General features: G+C 42.3%; 1 protein-coding gene across 5 annotated transcripts in view; it reads right to left on the bottom strand.

The window, feature by feature from the left end:
• SMC3 (structural maintenance of chromosomes 3) overlaps positions 1-25,174 on the bottom strand; it is a 606,933-nt gene that overhangs the window by 236,787 nt on the left and 344,972 nt on the right. For all 5 annotated transcript variants that reach the window (XR_011892404.1, XR_011892405.1, XM_072286062.1 and 2 more), the window contains exons 16-18: positions 22,845-22,986; positions 18,865-19,015; positions 16,098-16,247 (exon numbers count right to left, since the gene is read on the bottom strand). Coding sequence is in view for 3 of the 5 variants with exons in the window: in XM_072286062.1 (XP_072142163.1) it covers positions 16,098-16,247; positions 18,865-19,015; positions 22,845-22,986 (443 nt within the window). In the remaining 2 variants the exon portion in view is untranslated. The remainder of the gene's footprint in view (positions 1-16,097; positions 16,248-18,864; positions 19,016-22,844; positions 22,987-25,174) is intronic.

Raw genomic sequence — 25,174 nt, 5'->3', positions numbered from 1 at the left:
CTTAGAATGGGCCGACAGATAAGACAAAAGTGGCTTGTTCCCTCTGGGCTCATATATCCTGCACAAGTGATCTCTAGAGATACTAAGTCGCAAATCTAAAAGCCTTACGAGCCCAGAGGGAACAAGCCACTTTTGTCTTATCTGCCGGCCCATTCTAAGCTGGTTAAATGCGGTATTGTAAATCTTTGCTTCATGAATGCCCTAAACAAGCCTTGCTTCCACTCTTTAATGCACAGTCTCCAAGCGCAGGCTTCTCGCCTAACATATGCTGGGTACCCCGAGCTTTTGTTAGTTTCAGTCGCAGAAAAGATATCAAAGAAAATCAAGCTGGGCCACAAAATACCAGCTTGCAGTGCTCCCTTACCTGCACAAGATTTCGCGCAGCTTGAAGAAGATAGGCAGTAAAGTAGATGTTAAAGTTGCTTTTCTGCCCCGGAAAAATTATCAGTGCTCTGTAGGCGTGTGAATGCTCATGCCACACAACGAAATATTTGCAATACTAACCATAGGAAGCAGTTTGGAGCATGCACCCTGGGTGTGGTTTACATAATTCCCTTGGCTTGCGGAAAGAAATATGTTGGCCAACAGGGAGATGCTTAAATGAGTGATTGAAAGAGCATTTTTACAATATTCATACCGCCGTGCAAGGTCCTCTTGGCATTCACTGCAGAGATTGCCATTGTGACCCTGAATTTGAAAACTGCGTCGTAATTTCCAAACACCGAGAACAGCTCATACGTGAAATCATAGAGGCTGACAAGATACAGCGGCTGGGCAACCTTTGCATCAGCATGGCATCTATTGCCCTCACAAAAAACGAAATCAAGTATCTGGCTGTGATGCAATAGGGGTTCATGTGTGACTTAATGCAAATGTTGCTTTTTCATTATTTTTTTCGTTACTTTTGCTCATGTATATAGTTCTGATGATTTCGCAAATAAAGATCAGTTGAAGTCAGCGCCTGTGTTGTGTTCTTCCTTGAGTCCTCGTCTTTTGCGCTGTACAAACATGTCGAAGTTGCTAACTGGTTCTTTGGGCATAGTGAACATTGCGAAGATGCCTGCACGATCTGGAAGTTTGAAGAAACTCAAGGTATGTCACCAGCTTTGAAACACTTTTGAAAATGAAAATAAAAAGTAAAGTCCCTTTTTTGTTTTTCACATTTCAAGAATACCTGTATATTAAAGATTATATTTAGCAAAAAGATTTACATTTCCACTTTAACCCTTGCAAATGTTTGCCATTTTTCCAACCATTGTGTATGCATTCGAAGTCGAAACCAAAAGCATAAGTTTTCAGACAGGGCTCATGCTGGTGTATATAACGAAAATTCAAGGGTTTTCAAGGACTTTCAAGGCCCTGTGTGTGGATTTTCAAGGACCACATTCTCTGTTAGAAATCTAAATTGACAGATGTTCAGGGGTAGACAGAGGCTCGAAATGACGAGAATTAGCTAAAAAAGGGGATTGTCGCTGCAGCCAACATTTTAACAAAGAAACTTATCTTCAGACAAAACTATGGCTCCAGCATACTTAGATTTTTTTTTTTTTTTTTTTTTTTTACCATTATTCATCACTGTTTGTCAGAGTTACACGCATGACCACTTTCAGTGTGTTAGAAGATGCAAGCATATTTAGCGCCAGCAAACAAGGACGGAAGGGAGACGACACCACAATGCGCTAACTTTAACAACTTGATTTTCAGGAAATACACCTATATAACCCATGTACAGTGGCGCCACCTCATCCAAAAAAGCCGTCTCCTTATCTAACAAGTCGACTGAAGGGGCACTAACACACGTATCACTATTCCGCCAGATAGCCTGAGCCTCAATAATCTCTCGCACGTCTTTATCTTTGTGCTTCGCAAGAACCCGGCAGGATCCATACACCGGCGCACAGCCGCATTCCTGACAGTGGGTTGACAGATGACCGTATTGCTTATTTGTAACATTTACGCTATGTTCCCGTAATCAGTCATTAAGACATCTCCCTGTCTGTCCGATGTATTTTTTCCCACAGGACAGCGGAAGCTTATATACAACAGCTTCTATGCATCCCACTGGCGCTTTTCGATGATTCGTAGAGCATCCGGCAACTGGCTTATGGTACGGGTTTGTTAATCGACATATTTTTGCCAGCTTTTCTGGTGCTGAAACGATCACTTTTGTGTCCACCCGGCTAGCCATTTTCTTAAGTTTATGTGCCGTTCTATGCAGGTAGTGTACTACCGCTACCTTCCTTCTGCGTTCCGTCCCTTGATTTGCCGCGTCCCGAATTGTGCTATCTGACCTGCACCTTTTTAGCAGCCCCTCTACGACCGAAACTTGCACTGATTCCGGAAACCTTGCTGCTGATAACCTTCCCGATTGATCCAATCAATGGACGGAACGCAGAAGGAAGGTAGCGGTAGTGCCCTACCTGCATAGAACGGCACATAAACTTAAGAAAATGGCTAGCCAGGTGGACAAAAAAGTGATTTGGATGGATAAGATTTGGATGAGGTGGCGCCACTGTGCATGGGTTATATAAGTGTATTTCCTGAAAATCAAGTTGTTGAAGTTAGCGCATTGTGGTGTCGTCTCCCTTCCGTCCTTGTTTGCTGGCGCTAAATATGCTTTTAGTTTACCAACACGCCCAACAAACGGCAATACTAGAAGATGCAAACATTTATTTGCTAAAGCAGATCAACCAAGCAACAAACACTCCCTCAGTCCTTAGGTGGCCTCATTTTGCTTCTCCTCATTCTCACGTCAATGTCCAAGATCTCCTGCTGCTTGCTCTTGGCAGTCTTCCTTAAACTGTTTGACTTTATTATGCAAGTCGGGTCACTGGTTGCCTCCGCTTTTTCTGCATACGAGTCTGCTGAAGCTGTCAATTCTGCAACAACGGCTTCTAGTTTCTTTTTCTTCCTTCTGAGAGTTTCAATCTCTTTATCAATGCAGCATTTCTTCCTCTGTTTTGCACCTTCATGCTCCTGCTTTTTCTGTGTTTCCAAAAAGGCACAGTATTGGTTCCTCGCAGAAGCCACAAATGCTCTCAATTCCTTTGCGATGGGCACATTGAAAATGCCACCTGCTACACGTACAGCATCACAGATAATGAGCTGTGAAATGTGAGGCACTTCTTTCATGTTCTCTACTGAAACCTGGCAATTCACGCTGAATCCTCTCTCGACACTTGCCTGGGCATGACTAAGTGTAAGCAGCAGTTTTCCAACCCTCCAAAGCTCGGCATATGCTGAGCCAACCTTTAAAAAGTTTATAGAAAAATTTGTCAAGTGCATGTGAGCGCCTTTCAAATAGATGCAACTCATGTTTCCGCTCCTGTAGCAGTTGAATTAACTGTGCAAGCACAGTATCCCTTGAATGCTCATGGATTCTCTCTGCTGAAATGAGTGCATCCAGAACTTTCTTTGGGCCTTCCACTCATCTGGCTTCGATGACATCTGCCTGGGGTCTAGTGAAGAGAGGCCTCTCACAGTGGGATATCGCAGGGGGCTCTTCTCCAGGATCTTTTTTGTGACACTTAGAGGAAACTCCTTGCACTGCATGCGAAATGCAAATGTGGCTTTCACACTTACTTTGAGGCTTTTAAGAAGTTGCTTGGCTGTATGACCAACATCTATCTTCTCGAGTGGCACATGGTTGTTAAAATCTTCAAAGTCAATCTTCAGGAGGCCAGTGATTCCCACTGATGAACAGAGAACAGAAGACTTGAGAAAGTTTGTTAGCAGTTTTCTGACAATATTCTCAAGGTCCTTTTCCAAAAAGAACATAACTAGCTTATCTGTCTGAAAGTGTGTCAGAAATGGCTGGAGGGTCATCGCAAATAGGAAGTGCAACCTTGAGGTTTGCTACCACTAGTGGGTCACAGTGAAAGTCACAAACATTCTGAAAAGAAGCACGCTTGGGAAGGTTCACTTCCTTGCTTCTTGCCCCTTCCACATACTCTTTGACGACAGGCCAGAGAAGCAGAACACGCTCTATCACCGGGACGTTCTCAATCCACCAATGTGCACAGAGCTTGAGAGGAAACAGGGTTGGTCCGGTGACAGCTACAAAGACTTCCCTCTGGGCAGGTGCATCAAAAAACAGCCTGCTCATACTTGAGAGCAAAATGTCCAAGCTCCATTTGCTTGCTGCAAGATCTGCCTTGTAGGCATTATGCACAGTGTGCAAGCTACAGCTGCCCAAGTCTAAGCACCTCACCTGGTAGTTCATCTGTAGGTGCTCCTGCAGGCCTTTGAATGCCTTGAGATTCACATTGGGTCCGTCCATTGATACTTGCACTACTTTATGTAACGGAAGTGGTTCTAAGGCACCAAGTAGTTTTTCTTGCAGATCTTCAGCCCTGGCATGGCCCATAAACACAGATGTGAAGTAGCGTACGGTGACCAACTGTGATGCATCCCAGTACCTTAGATGAACATCCATTTGCTTTTGCTGGAAATTCTCATTCAGAGACTCGTCGAACAAGACAATATAGTAGTCGTTTTTCTCTATCTCCCGCCGCAGAGAGGAAAGAAAGAATGGCCTCAAACCATGGCATGCAATATACAAGCACTTCTGCTCTCCGCATGTGAAAGATTGTGCCACCTCACTGTCCGGAAGCATCCTCTGAAACAATTCATTCATCTGTGATGACGAATGACATGAATAGTGCGATGTTATAACCTTCAATGTCCACAAAAATTTCTGCATCCGTCACAAGTTCATGCTTCTTGCATGCATCCATCAAGTTTGACAACTGCGATGGTCCTGGCTGTGGTTGATTCACTTGACATTCAGATATCATCAGGAAGCTCCTTATCATGCAGCTACTCCCGGTCGCTTGCATGTGCTCTCTATGCTTTGCACTTTTTATTTGCTTTTTAGTGCCGACTCCCGCCCATGGCAGCTATTTCAAAAACAATTACAGCAAACTTTGCATTTTACCTTGTGCGGATTTGACATGTCCGGTGCAAGCCACTCTCGGTAGTTGTCGTTGTTCAGCCACGACCGCTGAAATTTGCATTTTCCGGGCATTGTTGGCACGCATGTTTACTGGCGCACACTACACTGCAGGTGCACAAAATGTCACAATACTGCTGTACACGCACACCCCAGCGCTACATGTGCACTAAATCTCACAATATAACCGCACATACACAGATGAGCGCAAAACGTGCACAAAATGGCACGATCGAACCGCACACCCACGTATAAGTGTTACACATACACAAAACGTGACGATACAACCACACACGCAAGCACTAAACATGCTCAAGATGTCCCGATTCGACCGCGCGAGAGGAGGCACTGACCGCGCAAACCGCACATACAGTGGCTGCCATTTCGCAACTCAACCGGAAAGTAGCACAGGAAATGGGCGAGAGGAAACGGTGGGCAAGCCAGTGTCATTGTGACCAGACGTTCACAAGTGTCCGCCAGGCACGTGCTTACTTGACTTTGTACGAAACTTGCACCATATTTTTAACAAAATCGCAGTGGGAATTCAGGAGGGTTGAAATTTTCTCAAATACAATCACTGGAAGTTTATTAAAAATAAAAATGTAGGAAATTCAAGGATTTTCAAGGATCTGCAAAAATTCCAGGACTTTCAAGGCCTTGAAAACGATCTTTTCAAATTCAAGGGTTTTCAAGGGGTTCAAGGACCTGCATGAACCCTGTCAGAATGTGCGCGATTTTACCCATCCTAATGATACGCGCAGGTATGTTATTCAATTTAGGTTTGGATCTAAGACATTTATATGAGTGCTTTGTGGTAAATAGTGTTCTTGGATTATTTCACGAGCGAGCTGCATGTCATCTGCTGTGCTGGTTTGTTTACATTGCGTATACTTCATTTCACTAGTCATCTGCTTGTTTGTTTACCTCTTGGAGCTCAGGCTAGTCAGACAAGCATGCTCAAAACAAACTTGTAATAGTGTTACAGGCAAATTATACGTTCCAAAGACAGACCTAAAAAAGGAAAACTGCAGCTACACCTAAGGTCCTCACACAAGCACAGGGCAGCAGGTAAGCATTTTTCATCTTCGTCGTGAGAACAGTATTTCTTCACTCAAGGAAAAGTATTAGACAAACGCAAGGTTTGCACAAAAGTTCTCTGGGAACCAACACCCTCTAAGGAGCATGGCTTACAAGTCTACAAGGGAAACATAACACTGGTGAAAAATAAAGGAGCAAAATAACACATTTCCCAGGATAGACCAATCAATCAACGAGCTTGCTGGGTTTTAGCCATATCAAAACTTGGTTTCATACCTGGACATTAATTTCAAAATTTCAGGCTTGTCTTTCTTAAAACTTGATTTCCCAGTTTTTTGTTACACAAACACTTATAACATTTCTTATACACATTTCTGTAAAAAATCTTGTGTACTGTTTCTTTATACACAAACCTGTGCAAAATACCAGAAATGTTTGAAACACACACTTAGGCTTGATGATCTGGTAATAGTTAAAAAAAGTTTGCAATAAAAAACATTTTAACACCTTTTTAGACTTTCTTTCAATGAAAGACACCTTGGCCTGGAGATATGGCAATCCTGGTGGTTCATTGCACAGCCCCAATGACATCACTACATACCTAACAAACTGTTCTTGTTTTGCACCTTTCAGTTTGCAGTTTTCACTGCTGGTGTGGCACCAATTCTTTCGATTGTTCTTATTCATTAAAAATATGTGTTATTCTTTTTTTAACAGTCAGGGATGAAAGCAGCCAAAGAAGTTTTGAAACTCCTCTGTGAGCAGCAAATTTGTCACTTTGGAGCAAGTTTGGAGCATGAATTGTCCTTGGTTAAAACATGTTGGCAGGCTAGTTGGTTTGAATCGATGATAGAGTGTGTAAGCACAACTGAACGAGGACGTAGAAAGAAACAGATACACAGACAGCACTCAGTTCCATGAGATACCCAACAAGATAACTGTCCATTTCGAAGCAGTAAATACGAGTCTTAGAGCAGCTTGGCAAAGGTTAATACGAGTGAAATACAGGCAGATGAAGAAAAGGTGTTCTTTATTTGGCTTTGCAGAACACTATTAGGTCGTGGCAAATCAGTTCTTCAGAAGCCCCACAAGGCTAGCAAAATTCCTGACAGGAAAAAATTGTCATCCACCTAATTCTAGCATTGGAATGGAAACCCAACTTGGAGCAATGGAAACCCATACGGGTTTCTCAGAAATGACTACTAAGTTGCATACCGGATGTGCCAACTGAATGTGGCCAAGAAAAATATGGCCAAGGGCTTTCCATGAACAGCACCCGCTCTATGTTGATGGGCTTTACTTAATACTAGTTGAACTTTCTTTTTTCTCTCATTGTGAACAAAGAAATAATATTTACTGAACTAACATTTATTACCTTACCTATTCAATAAGGCGCCAATGGAAAGTTTGTCGAATACATCGAGAAAGGACTGATAACAGCACATATAGCAACCTTGGTCTTGTGCTGTCCTTTTTTCTGACAAAAACGAAACGCAAAAAACAAAACAAAAAAACAGAAAATGCTTGCGAAATAAAAAAAAAATCGATGTGACAATGTGTCCCCGCACTAGTGATAAAAGCGGTCTCAGACGGAAACATTGTGATCTAGTAAATTAAGATTGATGCCATCTTATTTATTACATGAGCTTTCTTTTATGTTGAAGAAGAGGTCTTCACAAATCCTAGGTTGCTTTAAATGTTGTTATAGGTCATTTATCAACCTCATCCAGGTTTTCATTAACATCTCATTGATTAGGTAAAAGTTAGCTAATTAAACCTATTCATGCACAATCGACAAGAAATATTCACAGTGGCCACCATGAACAGCAACCATCAAGGTACATTGAACGCCGTTCGCCTAGTACTGGTAATTTCAAATTCCTGGCGACCTTCAGTTAAGATAACAAAATACCGCAGAATAAATGTAAAGTGACATACTGGCGATAGCACGCTGGCCAGTATTCACACTGCTTGCAGACAAAGAACACTTACAATATTTTTTACAACTGTAAAGGGATAAACATGTTCACTGGGTTTCCGATCTGGTTCATCGACTAATATTTTGAATAAGCTCGATTATTTGGGCTTATTTACAGTTCTGCCACTGGCATCATAAAGCCAATGTAAAACTGCGACCAATATTCTGTGCACTGAGCCATATTTTTTTACTCGACCTGTACAAGTCGCGTTGTGAACATCGTTGCCAGCAACGCAATTTCGGAGGTTCGCATTTTCGACGACCTTTTAATTAAGATCACCATTTGGTCGCTAAGGTTGACTAAATACCAAACTTGACATCCCTGATTTGCTTTCTGCGGTAGCAAAAGTCTGATTTTGTTTGGTGTGGCCCTGCAGCAAATAGTGCAGCCTGAGTGGAAAATTCAACAATTGCGGTTGCCATTGGATATTTGTGACAAAGAAGTGTCATGAAAGCAGGCAGGTTGTTTGTTGGCGTACTGCCCTATCATCCCTGTAGCCCAATGTGGTGCAAGTGCGAAATAGATATAGAATGTCCCACACATGGTGTTCGCCCGCTAATCGATGCAGATCTATACCAATAGAGCGCGAAAGCGAGTGCTAAAATGTGTAACAAAACTGATGAGCTATGCGCTGAGAAAGCTGTACTGCCTTATTAATTGAGCATGGTTTTTCTTCCAGACTACCCTATGAAATGAGCTGGTCCACATATACAGGAATGCATAACACTTATATAAAACATTCGCAATACATAGTACAGCACAAAACTGATTTCATTTTCTTGCAGCCCAGTTACAATTACGCCACCAAACACACCCACACTCCAAGGACATCGACGCTGAAACAGATTGTTTGGGCTTGGCTTGTAGGGCTAGGTGCTAGTCAACGCATGTCTATCGCTGTGTGGTTGCCACTGAACACGCACATCCTGCTAAGTTTGGCGACTTCATTTGAAATCTGTGTTTTGGTGCAGGTTGGCACAGCTCGATGGTTTAGCACAAGATGGTGCAATTGGCGCAGCACTTACAGGGTGTCGACCAAGTTGACATTTCTAAATTCCCAGAGTTTTCCAGGTTTTCCCTGAGTGCCTTTGCAAAATTCCCTGAGTGACAGAAAACTTTGTTTAAATTTAAGATGGGCTGAAACCATGTCTCCCGATGCTGTCACTCTCTGGTAAGCATGTTAAAAAACATTGCAAGGTGAACAGCGAAAGCCTACTCTTCCTCTTCTTATCACTCCCCTCTTTCTCTTTGCTTCTCTTTCTCTTCCTTCTTTTACTCATTACTGCTCACTACTAAAAATTTTTTGTCATTTGTAATCAATTGTGGTCATTACAAGCCATCGTTAGACTTATTGGCCATTTCATAGTCATCAGTAATCATTACAAGTCATTTCAGTCGTTACTGAGCATCTTTAGTCATTTCTAATCAAATGTAGTCGTTACAATTCGTCGTTAGACATATTGGTCATTTCGTAGTCATTACTGGTCATTACTAAGCATTTTAGTCATTTCTGATCAATTGTAGTCATTACAAGTTATCGTTAGACATATTGGTCATTTCATAGTCATTACAAGTCATGAGCAGTCCTTTTAGTCATTACTACTCATTACTAGACATTTCTAGTAATTTCTAATAAATTGTGGTCATTACAAGCTGTCTTTAGACATAATGGTCATTTCAGATTCATTAGTAGGCTTTACAAGTCATTACTAGTCATTACTAACCTCTACCAATCTCTATTATAACATTATCATTCACTAACTGTCACTATCAATCATTTTTCATTCTTTAATCTGTCCTTAATCTGTCTTCACATGGAGTGTTGACGCTTCGGCGGACAGCCCGGCGGTCAGGTCTACTGACACAAACTTCAACATGAGCCTAGATGGCTCTCGCCTTAAACATGTAAAAAACTACTTCATCCACTTTGAATAGTAAAGAGAAGTGTCTATTTTATTGAAAGAGAAAACAGAATAGAGGAGTTAGTAAGATGCACAGCGAATAAAATATCTTTGAAAAAATGGTGAAACCCACTGCAAATCGGATTGAACATTCCTAAATACTAATAGAAAGGAGATGCACATAGAAGCAAATATTTTCGAACATGAACTATTTCTATCAACTGATAGCAAGCTCATTGGTATGAGGCCCGAACTTTGTTACAAGTGAGATTCTCTCTCAGCAGCTGGAAAGTCAACCTCAACTGTCCTGACATTCTCTCAGCCGATACACGACACCTCAGTGTTGGGTTGCACTGCTTTAAAGTTAATTTTGCTTATGATGAGGGACACCTGCATCTCGGCATCAGCCAACACTTTGTTTTTTGAGCTCACGCTCCTTCAAAGAAGCAGCGGCATGTTTTCTTTCCCGTTCATTCCTCAATGCGTAGGTCCCTTCTGTTCTTGTCCTCGTTCCATCGCGCGTTTGCCCTATGAACCATTTGAAGCATCCTCTTAGTCAGTTGAACCATCAACGTCCAATTTTTCGTAATCCCTAATGGCCACAAAAATGTCCGAATATTCAAATCAGGCCATCTGAAGATATGAATGCACGTCTTTTACTGCCCTTAAGGGCTCAAATCCTAGCATGCACGTCGGAAAAAAGCTTCGAGGGCCTGCCAGTACACTTATTAGGCATAACGGTGCTCGTACTGTGACAGGAGATGGCGGGTGCATGCATGTATAATTATGGAATACATACTGTGTCTCGTGACAATTGCCCCTTCCCACGCTTGTTAAGCTTCACCGCACTACTTCATGTACGCTTCAACACGTAACATCGCTGTGCCGTGGCAAAGCTGCCTTTCAGGAACCGGTACTATACAACGCGCCATGCATTCCGAGCTTCGAAGCCAATTGCGAGGATTACAAAGGCGGAGTCGATGTTATTGCTGACAGCGGCGAATTCTTTCAATGAAAAACACGGCGCCGAATGTCAAAGCAGCTAGGTCTAGCACTGCCACAGTGGTGGCTACGGCTGCCAGTGGATTTGCATGCGACAGCGCCGGTTTGAGGTGGCAAGATAATCAAAATGACGGCAGTGGTGGCTTTCATTAATGTTTCGGACCTGCAATCACAGCAAGAAGCCCGAAAAATCAGACGACGAAGGGTTCTTGAGTCTGACATTTCAGACGTCCTTATGCACTGACTCTATGGGGTACGAGTGGTGCTGTGAAGCCGTACGAATTATCAGGCAAGTCCGGAAAATTGGTCGCTGACTGTACACTGGCAACTGCTCCAGTTGACAGGGCGACAAAGAGAATTTGTTACGATTCCTCTGTGTCATTCAAGCCAGCATTAGCGCAACGTTCGCTCCCTTTCAATAAAGTTACAGCAAATTTTCCCTGATAGAAGCAGAAATTCCCCGGGTTTTCCCCGAGTATTTCCAGACTATTCAAAATCCCTGAGAAATACCGGTTTTCCCAGTTGGTAGATACCCTGATTCCATCCCTGAAGAATTAAACCTTCATAAAATACCTAACTGGGCTTCACAAAAGCATACTAAGATTGTAACTTTTGGACTTGTAACAAGGTGGTGACATAATTGAGGGGAAAGGAGAACCGAGTTTCAAGATGCTAGAATGCTGTAAACAGACCATGTTTTGATAGAGTGTGTTGCACCCAACACACTGTGCAATATGCTGTGACATACAGTGGTCACACACCTGCCAGCATGTGAATCCACCAGACAAGATGTACAGGGTGGGGAACAACAGCACAAATATTTTTTAAAAGTGTGTCGTGAGCACAGACGTCTTGTGAACATGCCAAACTCTACTAAGGATGATTTACTCTTAGATGCCTTACAGAAGTAGCAGTAAACTTGTAACAGCGGAGATTGAAAAGCAACACATTGTTTTTAGACCACAGCAACTTTTTCAGCAACACTGCTGTTACCGATGTGGCCCGATTCTTCGAAGCAGACTTGTTTAAAGCAGGCAGCTAATGGACGGCATTTTGTGCTGCTACACGAACGCATTGTAGGTATGATCATTCATTTCTTGCATGGAGTTAAAACTGAATCTTTATTTTTAAAAACCCTCACAGACTTTGTGGTTGTTTTGCCGAATAGCTCTGACAGACCATGCACATATAGTCGACTCTCGTTACAATAGACCCTGATAATCTGACAAAAAAAATGTCTGTTTTATCTGAAGTCTGTAATATCCGAAACTTTGGTCGTCATGTCTAACAACGTTATTGCAAAGAGTGGGTGACGGACATTTAAAGTAAAAAACAAACAAAAAAAGACGCAGTGTCGCCTGAAAGGCAAAGCATCGATTGCGATAGAAAACAAGTAGACAGCTATGCAAAGAAAGGATAGTCGTTTTATCCCACTCGATGACCGCGGAAAGTCGCTGTCAAAACGCTGGAGATAGGAATCGCTGCAGGAGCAGCGAACGAATTCATTTTCGTGCTGTCTCTAACTTCAACGCGAACTAAATGTGGAAAGCACAGCACATACAAAGCTACAGCACTAGGTACACTTTGTCCAAATCGCAGATCGCTTTGAAGATGAGGCCTGCACAGGCGAGCACTTTGTCCATATTGCAGATCGCTTTCAAGATATGGTGGCTGCACAGCCGCGCCGTAAGCAGCAGCCACTGGAGTAGAACCCCCATCTCCCTTGCCTCGCCCGGTGTCTCGCGCGCAAATAAAGACGGTGCGTTTCCACCCCGCCTTTCTCTTTCGCGTGCACGATATTGAGCCGCGATCGTCGGCTGACCCTTGCAAGTCAGTTGTCAGCCTGTGTCGACACGGCAAAAGTACGTTTTATACGCCCGATTCTGAAAAAAAATTTCCCCTAATTTCGTCCGCTTTAACCGATAGTCTGCTGTAGCGGGATCTGTTAAAAGCAAACTTCGTTACATTAATAAAATAGGTATAACTAAGCTTCGAATATGGTCCATTATATCCGAAAGCTTGTTGTACGCGGGTCCACTGTAACGAGTGTAGACTGTAATGATAATGTATGGATTTAGTGGCCACATAAAGCTGTACAGACAGGTGTGCTACTCTCACAGATGTGCCAGTGTTTTCAAGCAATGAAACAACAAATAGTACATAAGTAACCTTCACTGCAATAAATATATGCTTTCAACTTAATAATTCCATAAGTGACGTCACTGGCCCATGCCATTTCGGAACAGGTTTATCAAAATTATTGCGAACTATATTATATGGATCTTTTACAGTGTGCAAGCCATGTAAAGGCAGTAAGTGGAAGTAGTGATGCATGTATTCACTTTGGAGTTTTCTGGCTACATCGGAGCTTTTGCCATTACGTCAAGCAAGCGAAAAAGCACACTTCGTGCAGGCATTCATGGTAGTTGTTGGCAAGTTGCCCGTGGATCCAATTTCAGCTTCTGACCCCCAGTGATCAAATGCCTAATCAGCGAGGTAGTTTACTGGCCTAACAAGCAAAGTCTTCTCGTACAATTTTGTTTAGTCTGCTCACTCTGCAATTATGGCATGAAGCTTGAATTCTATGACCGCAAGATAAACATCCCCTTTTCATTACAGCTTTCAAGGCAGGATAAGTGAGACAATGCATTGCAAACTGCTCATGCGTGCCAGCCAGTGTTTGAAGGACACATGCCACCCTCCTCCTTTATTCAGCCTTTCTCTCAATTCAACAAGAATTGAGCCTCTGCTGTCGGTTCTTCGCCCAATGGCTTTTGGCGGCAGGGTGTGGATACATTAGTGGAGTGCGATAGATTACATGGACGCACTTGACAAGAGTTTGGGTGCACTTGAAACTGGTCGCATTACAAGAGGCTATTTGTTTCATTCCCAAAGAATTGAGGCTTCATACATAGTTTCAAAGTAGACAGCTTTCATGCCAGCACCCGTTTATTGCAGACAGAAGAAATATTCACGAGTCACTCACTATACCTACAATAAAGAAAAAGTGCTTGTTTCATTATGGAAATGAAGACAATTTTACAAAGCACTAAACAAAGGTGCTGTTAGGTAGAGATGCCTGGTACAATCATAACTGAACTGCAGGTGCATTGCACATATCCACACAGTCAAGAATTTTAAAATGAATACCATAAAGCCATTTTATTTAGTGCTCCCCTGTTCCAACCATCATTATTTCAGGTATTTGAAAAGAATGTCGGACAACCAATGTGTCTACATACAGTGGAGAAAGTTTTAGCTGTTAACAATAAATGGCTTATATGGTTTTGGCAATGATGAGCAAAAAGCACATCCTAAAAGGAGATTCCTACATTTAATGTGTGCAAACCATATGTCCACATGAACCCATGCACTGTTGAGAAATGTATGCTGAAGCCAAGATGAACAGGATCTCATACCACATATAAGAAAAATTTGATGCTGTCCGTAATTAAGCAAATGCAACCCATTGCTGGCCTTTTCCCAGATAGCTACATTCAAAAAATGGGAAAAACAAACATAATGGCTGGTGGCAGTGTGAAACTCATTTTCCACTAAAATATCAAGCGGCCCAAATTGAACTTGGCCACCCAAGAATGCTTGAGATAACACAACTGCAGCAGGAAACAAAGATGCTTTTTAAAGGGGTGTTGCCAACAGGCAAGTGCAGTGAGTTATGTTTGAAAAATGCTACACCCATGAATGCCACAAAAAAAGTCACAAATTCAATCAACAGTCTTCGGAGGCAGTCTTCTCGCCAGGAGAGACATCACAGCTCTTGCCTACCATGTCATGGCTCCTTCTTCTAGCAGCAATGCACCGCACACAACAAAGCATCAAGAAAGAAGGAAAAAGTAGGGCCACTTTTTCAAAAATATTTAGTGTTTTACGTCCAGCCTCCCTCCCTATTTTACTGGAACTTTCCTCTCGCCACAAATACCTACGACCCTTTGGTTTTCTTCCTCATGTCATCCTACTCAGCTCTGATGGAGGAGTATATCTCACCTCACACCACTTTGAATATCACAAATATCACAGAGGGAAATGCCCAGGCTTGGGGGAAATTTTGGTTATATACTAGGAGTTGTCAAAAGAACCTGAAAGAATTTTTAAGATTTATTAGTAGCCAAGACGGCAATGGTGCGAGAAGGCAAGCACAAATTCCTCTTCTCTAATATGCATCTCAACACATGCAGATGACTGACGAATGCTGCTGTTTAAGAAATAAAGAAAATACAATGCCATTGCAGGAAGAAGCACTGACCTGGCTACACGACCAATGTCAGGGTAACTTCAACCTCATCCGGGATGTGTAGCTGACGGGCAATGCCAACTGCCGCAAGAGCCAGTGTGGCTACATCAACGACTTGTGCCAATCATCGTGCTTCCTCGGCCCACACTCAGCTGAAAGTGCAACATGTCTAGCCCTGTTGGCTTCTGTGTTAAAAGCATGCGTGCTGTGTCTACACTTTCACCCCGTAACTCCATGTCTACACTTGGGCCTTATGCAACACCAGAATGTTTTTGTTCCTGCCCCTTGCCAAGCAGCTCTTCACAGAAAGTTGCTCTCACTACTATTTGTACACTGCACACGTCTGATGCACAAATGCCACATGCATGACATCATGTTAGGGCCGGCTTTTTCGAGGAGTGCATGGGTCTTTAAAGCGCAGCTCCTAGGCACCCGTTCCTGCTGCAAGCGTCGAGCGAACGAGCACAGCCAAGGATGCGGAGCGCAACAGGGGACACGAGGGGGAAAGCCGAAGAGGAAAGTGCAGTGAAGGAGAAAGTGGCGGAGAAGGGTATGACAAAAGCATGAGAAATAAAGCGTAGTGCGGTGACAATGGCTACAAGATCAATGGCTACGAGATGACAATGGCTACGAGATCTGTGAGGTCTGTCTGCGGCGGCTGCTACGAATTGCACCCACGCGTCACCCATGCGCTGCCTCTTCCAATCTCCAGAAGCGAGGCAGTCGTGCAACGCTTCACTCCATTTGCAACGTGTCACATGAGACAGATTGTTTGCGCCAGCCAATATATCCCGAAATGAAAACATGTATAGAGCTGCACTCAAATTACGCATTAGGGAGTATCGTGATCGTCGGTGATTCTTTTTTTTGGGGGGGGGGACTTTTCATCTCTTTTTGTGGCATTGTAACTGATATGATCCACGACTGTCTGTGATGCTCACACGCCCCCAATCATAATGTACTCCAGAGGATATCAGCCAGTTTCTGCTTGTGCTCCGCAAGCTGCTTCTCCACTTCAGTAATCTCCTTCATGAGCTGCATGTGTGCCTTGTGCAGATCCAGCCGTGACCGTCGAGTGTCAAAGTAGCCTCCCGTTAGGGCACCCTTGTGCGACACTTGGTCCCCTGCCACAATAGAGATGGGCAAAAACTTTTCATTTTGTCACACAGTTCAGCCTGTACCTAATCAGCCCATGACTCACCACCTTGGTAAACACTTTCCTGCCAATGCCTATTCCCATCGATAACCCGTCATCGATGGTTGCAAATTCATATTTTGCTGCTTTCCGACTGCGCTCTAACTGCTAGTGCCATCTATTATTCAGGAACAATATATTAACTTTCGCTTTTCTGTTTTCTCTCTTTCTTTCTTTCTTTTTCTTTTTTCTTTTTTTCCCACGGCGCGGGGATTTATAAAGTGCCTACAAAGAAGGCCGTGGTTGGCGCAATGAGTGCTCGAGTTCCCAAGATGGTGCCTACATTGTGCGCTCCTCATCCACGGAAACATCATATTTTTACCAATTCTGGTGCATTGTGCACAAGTTTTTGGACATACGAAGCAGTACTGACACAGAAGAGCACTTGGGTCGGTCAGATTTCAACACAGAGTTTCGCTTTCATCTCCGAACCATTTCAAAGCTGCTGTGAGTTGATATAAACATATCCTGCTTGTTCGAAATGTTGCAGACCTTACCTGCAGAGTGTTTAACATCGTATGGTCAAGATCACTTGCTGGCGGCTACACAGGTTTTGCACCAAAAGACAGCCGGAGGTTGACCTCGGCATTGTGGTAGGGCTAGTGATTTGGGCCAACATTTTCTTATGCAGCTAAACCTAGATACAACGAACTTTAATGTAACAAAATATTTAACATTTTACGTTAAATACAGTTAAACCTCGATATAATGAAGTTGGTAAAATCAGCAATTTGCTTCGTTATATCAAAATTTCACTCTATTGAAATTCGACCTTTTATGCAAATAAGTACAGTCGCCGATCAATTTTTCTTGCATGGAATGGGGCTGCAGAATTTTCTGAATTATTGGGCGATCGAAAAAAGCAAATTTGAACGAAAAAACAATTTATTTTGATAAATTTGGGAGCCGGCGACGAATGATACGGTTTCATGCCATGTATGTCGACAATATCTTTTTTCTTGGCGGTACGAATTAGGAGAAGCCAGCCACACTTTCGCATGCACTCTGCCCCCATAGCTGATAGCATCACCCACACTGGGAAACGCTATCGGGAAAAGCGCCGGCAGTGGGGAGCGAATGCTTCGTGTGCCTCTAGCTCCAACGGTTCACCGAAACTCGAGATTACGCAACCTCCAATACCTAACATTCAAGAAAACAGCTTAAATGGTGCCACGCCATCTCGGCACGCCCACTCTTTACACACGCGGCAGATTACCTCCAAAGCAGGGTGCTTACAGCCATGCGCAGCCACGTCCAAGACGGGCACCAACTTCAAGCAAGGGGGAGGGCGCGGGTGGCGGCAGGTTGGCATTGATCTGTTTTTAGCATGGCTGCGCACAGGTATCAACATGACTGAGCACATACACAGTCCGCACACCTTGTTTTAGAGTTAATATCTATCACATGTGCAAAGAGTGGGTGAGCAGAGCGGCATGGCATCTTGCATTGTCTTCCTTCACATTTATTGCTGGAGATTGTGTAATGTCTGAGTTTCAGAGATGCGTTGAAGTGGGAGACAGACGAAGCATTCACTCTCTACTGCAAGCAATTTTCACGCTAGCATTGTCCCACTGCGGGTGACATTATCAGCCACGGAGGCAAAGTGGATGCGAAAGCATGGCTTGCTTCACTTCATACTGTGGATGTGAAGAATCACCAGCATGGCATAAAACCGTATCTCTGGTCAGCGCCACACAAAGTCAATAAAATTGAAGTCTTTTCTCACTGAAATTTGTTATTTCCGATTGCCCGATAATTCGGAAAATTTTACATCCCCTTCAGTGGTAAGAAAAATCCGGTTGCAACTTACTTATTTGCATAAAACATGAAATTTCAATATAACAAAATTTCGATATAGCAAAGTGCCAGTATTACAGACTTCGTCATGTTGAGGTTTAACTGTACAATGAACTACTGATAAAACGGTCACTATTTATACAATGACCACAGAACTATCAAGTTTGTTATAAATGGGTTCTACTGTAGAAGGTTCCTCCTCTTGGCGCAGTTTCCCGATTGGCATAGCAATCACATATATTTCATTATATTTTCACTTCGTCTTCACCACATTTTTTATCATGACTGAGATTATAGTGTTTGTGATAACCTTAAAGGCATTTTGAAAAATGTTTGTTATATCTGGAATAGATTAAATAGATAGGACTGAAAAATTTTAACTGCCGTGAAATGTAGTCATTACTATAACAATGTATTGTTATATCTGGGAATATTATAGGTGGTTTCAACTGCACTATTTTAAATTGTCAAAATCTTGAAATGTAAATGATGCAACTTTATCACAACCCTCTCATTTAGCAGCCAAACAGCATTCAGGAAGCCAACAAGTCACCCAACTGCAGGAAGTGCAGCTATTTCAGTCATTTACAGCACCAACCACTATCCATAACATGGTGTGAATGGATTAACCTAAAAAACTATGATCGTGCATCAATTTTTCCAGTTGACATTATACACTAGTCACATGTGGCCCCAAAGCTTGAATAATCAAATGGTTAGCTGTGCAATGAGAACTGAGCATGACTCACCGTCCAAAGTGATGCAATCCAGGTTTGATGTGCGTGCAATTTGAGTGGCCACTTCCAGGTTGCGGCATATTAGAGTCTTGCCATATATGTATTTCATAGCACTCTCAAACTTTGGGTCAAAGTTGAGTTTGCTGATCATAGGAATGGCATCCTGAAAAAATAAAATAAAAAGGACAACAAAATTTAGTTAAACCTTACTATAATGAAATTCAATATAACAATATTCTCGATACAACAAAGTATTTCACCTTTGTAATGTCTTGTCTATAGAACACTACGCATGTTGAACCTCAATTATAAGGAAGTGTTTTTAATGTGATTTCAATTTTTTAACGCGATTTCAATATAACGAAATTTCACTGTTGCCATGAAAGAATACCAAGGCAATAAATAAAAACTACTGCAGGCACAGACCGTGAGATGGTTGAATTACATGCAATTGCACATCTCAAATAGCGCACCACACAACAGAGACCGGGATGGAAGCAGCCAAGGGAATTTTTGAGGAGTTCTGGGAGCAAAAAAAATTTACACTTTGGATAAAATGTGTTGGCAGGCTAGTTGGTTTGAATCCATGATAGAGTGTGTAAGCACGACTGAACGAGGACGTAGAAAGAAACAGATACACAGAGACAACACTACATTAAACTATAGATTTTATTTCCACACAAGCGGAAACAAACGTGACAGAAAAAAAACATTCAGTGGTGCATGGTACACGTGTGCAAGGCACATTTGCTTCCGCTCGTATGGAATATATTTATTGATGCATGCGAAAAATAAAATCTACAGTTCAAAGTAGCACTGGCTCTGTATATCTGTGTCTTTCTAAGTCCTCGTTCAGTCGCGCTTGCACACTCTATCGTACACCTTAGAGCATGAATTGTTTGCTTAGGAGTTAGGAGCTCAACACGAGTTAAATACAGGCAAATGAAGACAAAGGCTTTTTTATTCGACATCAACAAACACTATTAAGCTACAGAAAATCAGTTCTACAGAAAGCATTAATGTGGAGGAAAGTTAATGAAAGGAAAGATTGTCATCCACCTAGCTGTAGCTTGAAACTACAAAGAAACCTTGTAAGGGTTTCTCTGAAACCATGATTACTTGTAGGGTTCTGGGAATATCAAATTTTCAATTTTGAATCAAATTCGAATCATCAAGCTCAAGCACAAATCCAATTAAACATTTTTCTAATTACAAATACTACTGGTTTTGCAAAATGCAACTCTATTCACCATCCAAAGATAAAAAAAAAATGCAAGTTTATTGCACAACAAATACCATACAGAAAAATTATGGTTTGAGGTCAACAAAATTTTCTAGTACAACACTTTTGCTTAGCAATATCATAATCCCAGTTATTTAATGCTGTCATGAAGGAAGGATGGCTGCTTGACATGTTCGGAGAGCAGCGGCCATCCTCTCGCATGTCACAATTCCACTGAAAAGAGCTGCTAACACACGCACTAGCGCCTGATTTCGGCAATTATTCCTACGCTAGCCGATGCCAACAGACGGCACCATGCTTATACCCCCCACTTATATAGAACTTCTTGGCCCAAAATGTAATCATGCGCCTACCCTACCTGTGCTTGCGGCAGTGAAAATTGCTGCCTCAAACAAATGAAAATTGCTGCTTGTTGACGAGCTTATCAAAGTCATTTGACAGTACTGATTTCGAAGGAGCCTCTTCAGGAGATCTCGTTTCTCAGGGCAAATCTGGTTTCCTTGGTGCTGAACTTTTCTTTGCTTCTTCTAAAGGCAGGTTTTAAAACCAGTTTTCCATTGAACCATCCTCGTGGTACCTGAACTACCTTATAACGAAGGTCTAAAAAGGTTGTCAAGCTTGCTACTAGGTCATATTTCTAGTTTAGAAACCGTTCATGGCACTTAGCCAGATCAAGTAGCAGACACAGAGGCATGAAGAGGCAGCACAGTGTGGGTGCTCTAGCCGATAGTGTGAAGTAGCGATAAACACCAGCAGGGGCCTCGCGAGGGTGCCTCCTCCTTATTTTTGATATGCTTCACTGCACGCCCAATATGGTTCCCTGCAATACATTCTGTATGCTTCCGCAAGGCGATGCAGACTTAAAGAACAGAGATAAGCTATTTTCATAGGTTCAAGTATTTTGAGTAGAAAAAATGGCTTTCAAATCGAATAGAATCCTAACAAACTCGAATCGAATATTTTAAGTTTCAAATACTCGTACACCATGACTATTAAGTTAAATAATAATGCCCAGACGCAATGCCACAAGGTCCGCCTTTTCTTTTAGAATGGTGGCATCGACGTTGATCGCAGAGCTCTGTGCTTGATGCGGCCTCTTGACGAGATTTTTTTTCTAACTTCTCATGCTGTCCTTCTTTTGTCGCTTTTCGCTTGAGCCCGAACTTGTTGGCATTCTGCAATATCACCGCTTTGTTTGCCAGTATCATCTTAAGGTGGGACACGGGTATCTTAAGGTCCAAGGCAACGCTGGCTTTGGTGGCTCCATGCCGCTTTTCCGCTTCTTCGATAATATTCAACATATCGCCGAGCAACAGAAATGTCCGCTTTCAGGACATCATGCGTCGCATTGCTCCACACCACTCAAAACCTCCGCTGAACGCTGGTCGCTAGGATTATGACGAAGTACACATGCGATAAACTTAGGCCTCTCCACGCTACCTTGTTGGCGATCTGCTGCTGGGAAACCGGAAGGAGAGAAATGCTTCCCCAACGCGACGAGAGGCGACACTGCCGAGAAGAGAGGGAGAAAGCGATTGCGGAGAAGAAAAGGAGCTATTTCAGCACAGCGAGCTTCACGGGCGGCTGCTGGTGGGCGAGAGAGAAACGAACAATGAGACGACGCAGGGAAGAAAGCTGCGCTGGAGCGAACCGGTCGAGCGGTGTCAAGCACTCCGCATGCGAAGACTGAACGAGGAAAGAGACCCGCGGCACTTTTCCTTCATCTGCCGTCTTGTCTCGCACTTCGCGAGGGTCGTTGTATAATGCGGGTCAGGCGTAAAATTTCGACGCATAACCAGGGTTTTTAATGCATTGCTTCTATAGGGACTTCGTTGGGACTGCGCTAATGCGTCGTAAAACCCGGGTCGTTGTAAAACCGGGGGACATATAACTGGGGTTCCACTGTATGTATGTGTATATATACATATTTTATGTTGTTTTCCCTCTTTTTTGTCAATATAATACCTTGTAGCAGACAATAAAATTTCAGTTAGCAGAAGCGCTCGTCCTCGTTTTTTCCCCCCCCCCCGAGTCCCCTGTCCTGCTTCGCGCTGCACCACACAGCCTCACGAAAATACAGCACACCTTTGGGTAGTTGTAGAAGAAAGTCACTTGTTTTTGTGTCAATCAGCTATTTCAGACTCCCAATTATTCAGATGTTTTGGTAGTCCTCATCGAGTCCGTCGGTGACCACACCAACCCAGAGATGCTGCAGCTTTTCGCCGAGTGGGAACTGATAGAACCGGAATAGCTCAAACAAAACGCACACTGTGGCTGGTGATTCACGTTGCATGTTTGTGTAGCCAAGAGTTACCACTTTCTGTAGCTATTGCTGCAGCTGAAGACTACAGAGTGGTTTCACCATGACTTCGTATAAGTTAACATCATTTAGCTATTTCACAGAACAAGCTAAAACATCTGCAAATCATTCCACACCACGTCATGGCAATGCGTTCAAGAAGCACTGCTTCAGCTCGCACAATTCAGAGAGGAGGAAAGACTTGCAGCGCGCTGGTTGCCAGATGTCTCCTCCTTCCCCGATGAGAAGGTCTATATTGAGCATTTGTGAGAAGTTAGCAGCTACTGCCCCCAAAAAGGCTCTTTAATGTTTATGCATCTAGTGGACTTATATTTTCATGACTAGTCTTATCTCGAAACTCATCTTATTTTGAAATTTTTTCCGGTTTTACAACTTGAAATTAACAGGGCTTTAGTGTATTTTGCGACCAATAAATGCTGAAACACTCACATTGCTATTCGGGTAGTCAACATCCTTGTACATGAGCCGGTTCAGAGGCATGAAGGTGACTTCGCCTGGCAGCTGCTGACGATTCATCTCCTGCAGTATCTTTGTGCCGATGCGATCACTCTCCACTATGTGGTAAAACAACCTGCATGTAATTGTTATAGTGCACTGTTCAACGGAAACCCACCTGGCAAGAAAGGAACTTAATTCAAATAGGCCTACACTAAATACCCAAATAAAAGCAGTTTCGACTTACGCACGGAGCCTTGCTTACAATGACATAAAATGACAAAGTACGCTCATTTAAGTACGTGTTATACCATGCTGCAGGCATCGCGCATATGCGGAGGCGAGACTACCAATATTCCTGTTAAGTGTGTGCATAGTAATGCGAATTATTAAAGATTCCAACTGCAAATATGGGATCAGTTTTCTTTTGGTGGCGATGATTTAAGCGTCACTAAACATTCGTGATATTGTCCAGAGGGGATCACGCTGCTTGTCTAATCGTCCAAGCATGGAACACACCTTGAAATGCAGGGGCGAGAAACAGGAAGCATTATCTGCAAAACAGCAAAATCAGGCTCAGTCAACAGTCTTGTGGTGTCTACCACCGCTGGTGTATAAGCACATTCCCTAGAGTTACAAATAAAAAATAAAATACATTAAAGAACCTTGGATAACCCATGATATAATAAACAGAATTAAAGCGCGCAATAAATTATTTGATCAGTTCATACAAACTAAACATTTATCTCTGCTACGAGAGTACAAATTGTTTGAAATAGGTTAGGCACTGATATTAGGAAATCTCACATTCAGTGCTATACTGATAAGTTTTCAGAGATCCACTATGACTCGCAGAAGACTTGGCGCAATGTGAAAGATCTGCCAGTGTTAATTTTCCTCATTCCATATTTATTTATCCTACCGTAAAACATTTAAAATGATAAATGCTCCAGAGAAAAATTCTTCTACAGGATTCGATGGCATTAAAGCAGCTCTAATACATACCGTTTCTAACTTAACATGTGAAGTTATTAGCAATATTACTAACTTTATATTGTCAACAAGAATACTTCCAGTTAAAATGAAAAAAGCAAGGGTTACTCCTCTGCAGAAAAGAGGAGCAGCTAATGATTAACAATCACAAGCCGTATCAGTTCTCCCCCCCCCCCCCCCCTTTTTTTTTCAAATGTAATAGAGAAGGTTATTTTTTGCAAGGATAATAAGCCATGTTCATAAGTACAATTTAATATTGCCTAATCAATACACGTTTAAAAAAAATAAATCTACAGAAACTCCTTTTTGAAACATTCATGATAAACTCGTAACAAAGCTAGAAAATCAAATATTAACTACAGGATATCTTCTTATACATCTGGAAAGCATTCTGGCTCCATTAAACACAATACTATAAGCATTAAAAAACTTCCCCATTATGGAATTTTAGGAATCTGTCTTGAGCTAATACACAGTTACTTATTTAAGCAGTCTCAATATGTTGCAATTAAGTGTTCCACAAGGTACACCATCAGGGCAGAGATTTCTCCATGACATAGACGATATTGTTTTAATCCTACAGACTCTCGACATTGTTTTTTAGATGGACGATACATCTGTGTTCTTCTAACAACCTACATGCTCTCAAGCTTCTAGCAAACGATTGGCTGGACAATGTAGCTGAATGGGTAGGTGCTAATCAACTATCATTACATGTTATCTTAACCCAGTTTGACTCTCCAGAATCTTACACTTTCAATCGCAGCCACCAGAACATGTTTCAGAATACACGTTTCTAGGCATACAGTTTCATGAGAACCTTCGTTGGACATACCATGTTAATTCTTTAAAATAGAACATTGCTCGAACTACTGGAATGCTAAACAGACACCGTATGTTGTTACCACTAAACCTAAAACAACCGTTCTGTTTCTGCACTGTTCATTCGCATTTAAATTATTATTTGTCAGTATGGGGTTTTGCTTTCCAAGACCAATAAAAATATCCTTTACTGATTGCAAAAGAAGACAATTTGCTTAATCCCCAACTTATCTATGTACGATCACACATCAGCTTACATTAGGCTGGACAACATCTTATGCATGCAATTCATGTATAAATAAAGACTATCTGAAATGCTAGTTCTATCCTATAAATTTGACCATGAATTATTGCTATTATTATACAGTAACACTGAAAGAAATTAAGGCACATTAACTTAAGAACAATAAGAACTACAACTAACTATGGAAGGCAATTGATGAGCTGGCAAATCCCACACTTACTAAATCTTATCCCTCTATTAACCACCGAAATGAAACAATCATCTC

This window comes from Dermacentor andersoni, chromosome 1, assembly GCF_023375885.2.
Source record: "Dermacentor andersoni chromosome 1, qqDerAnde1_hic_scaffold, whole genome shotgun sequence".
NCBI lineage: Eukaryota > Metazoa > Arthropoda > Arachnida > Ixodida > Ixodidae > Dermacentor > Dermacentor andersoni.
Note: the sequence above shows the minus strand (reverse complement) of the source record. Positions and strands in the feature narration are given on the sequence as shown.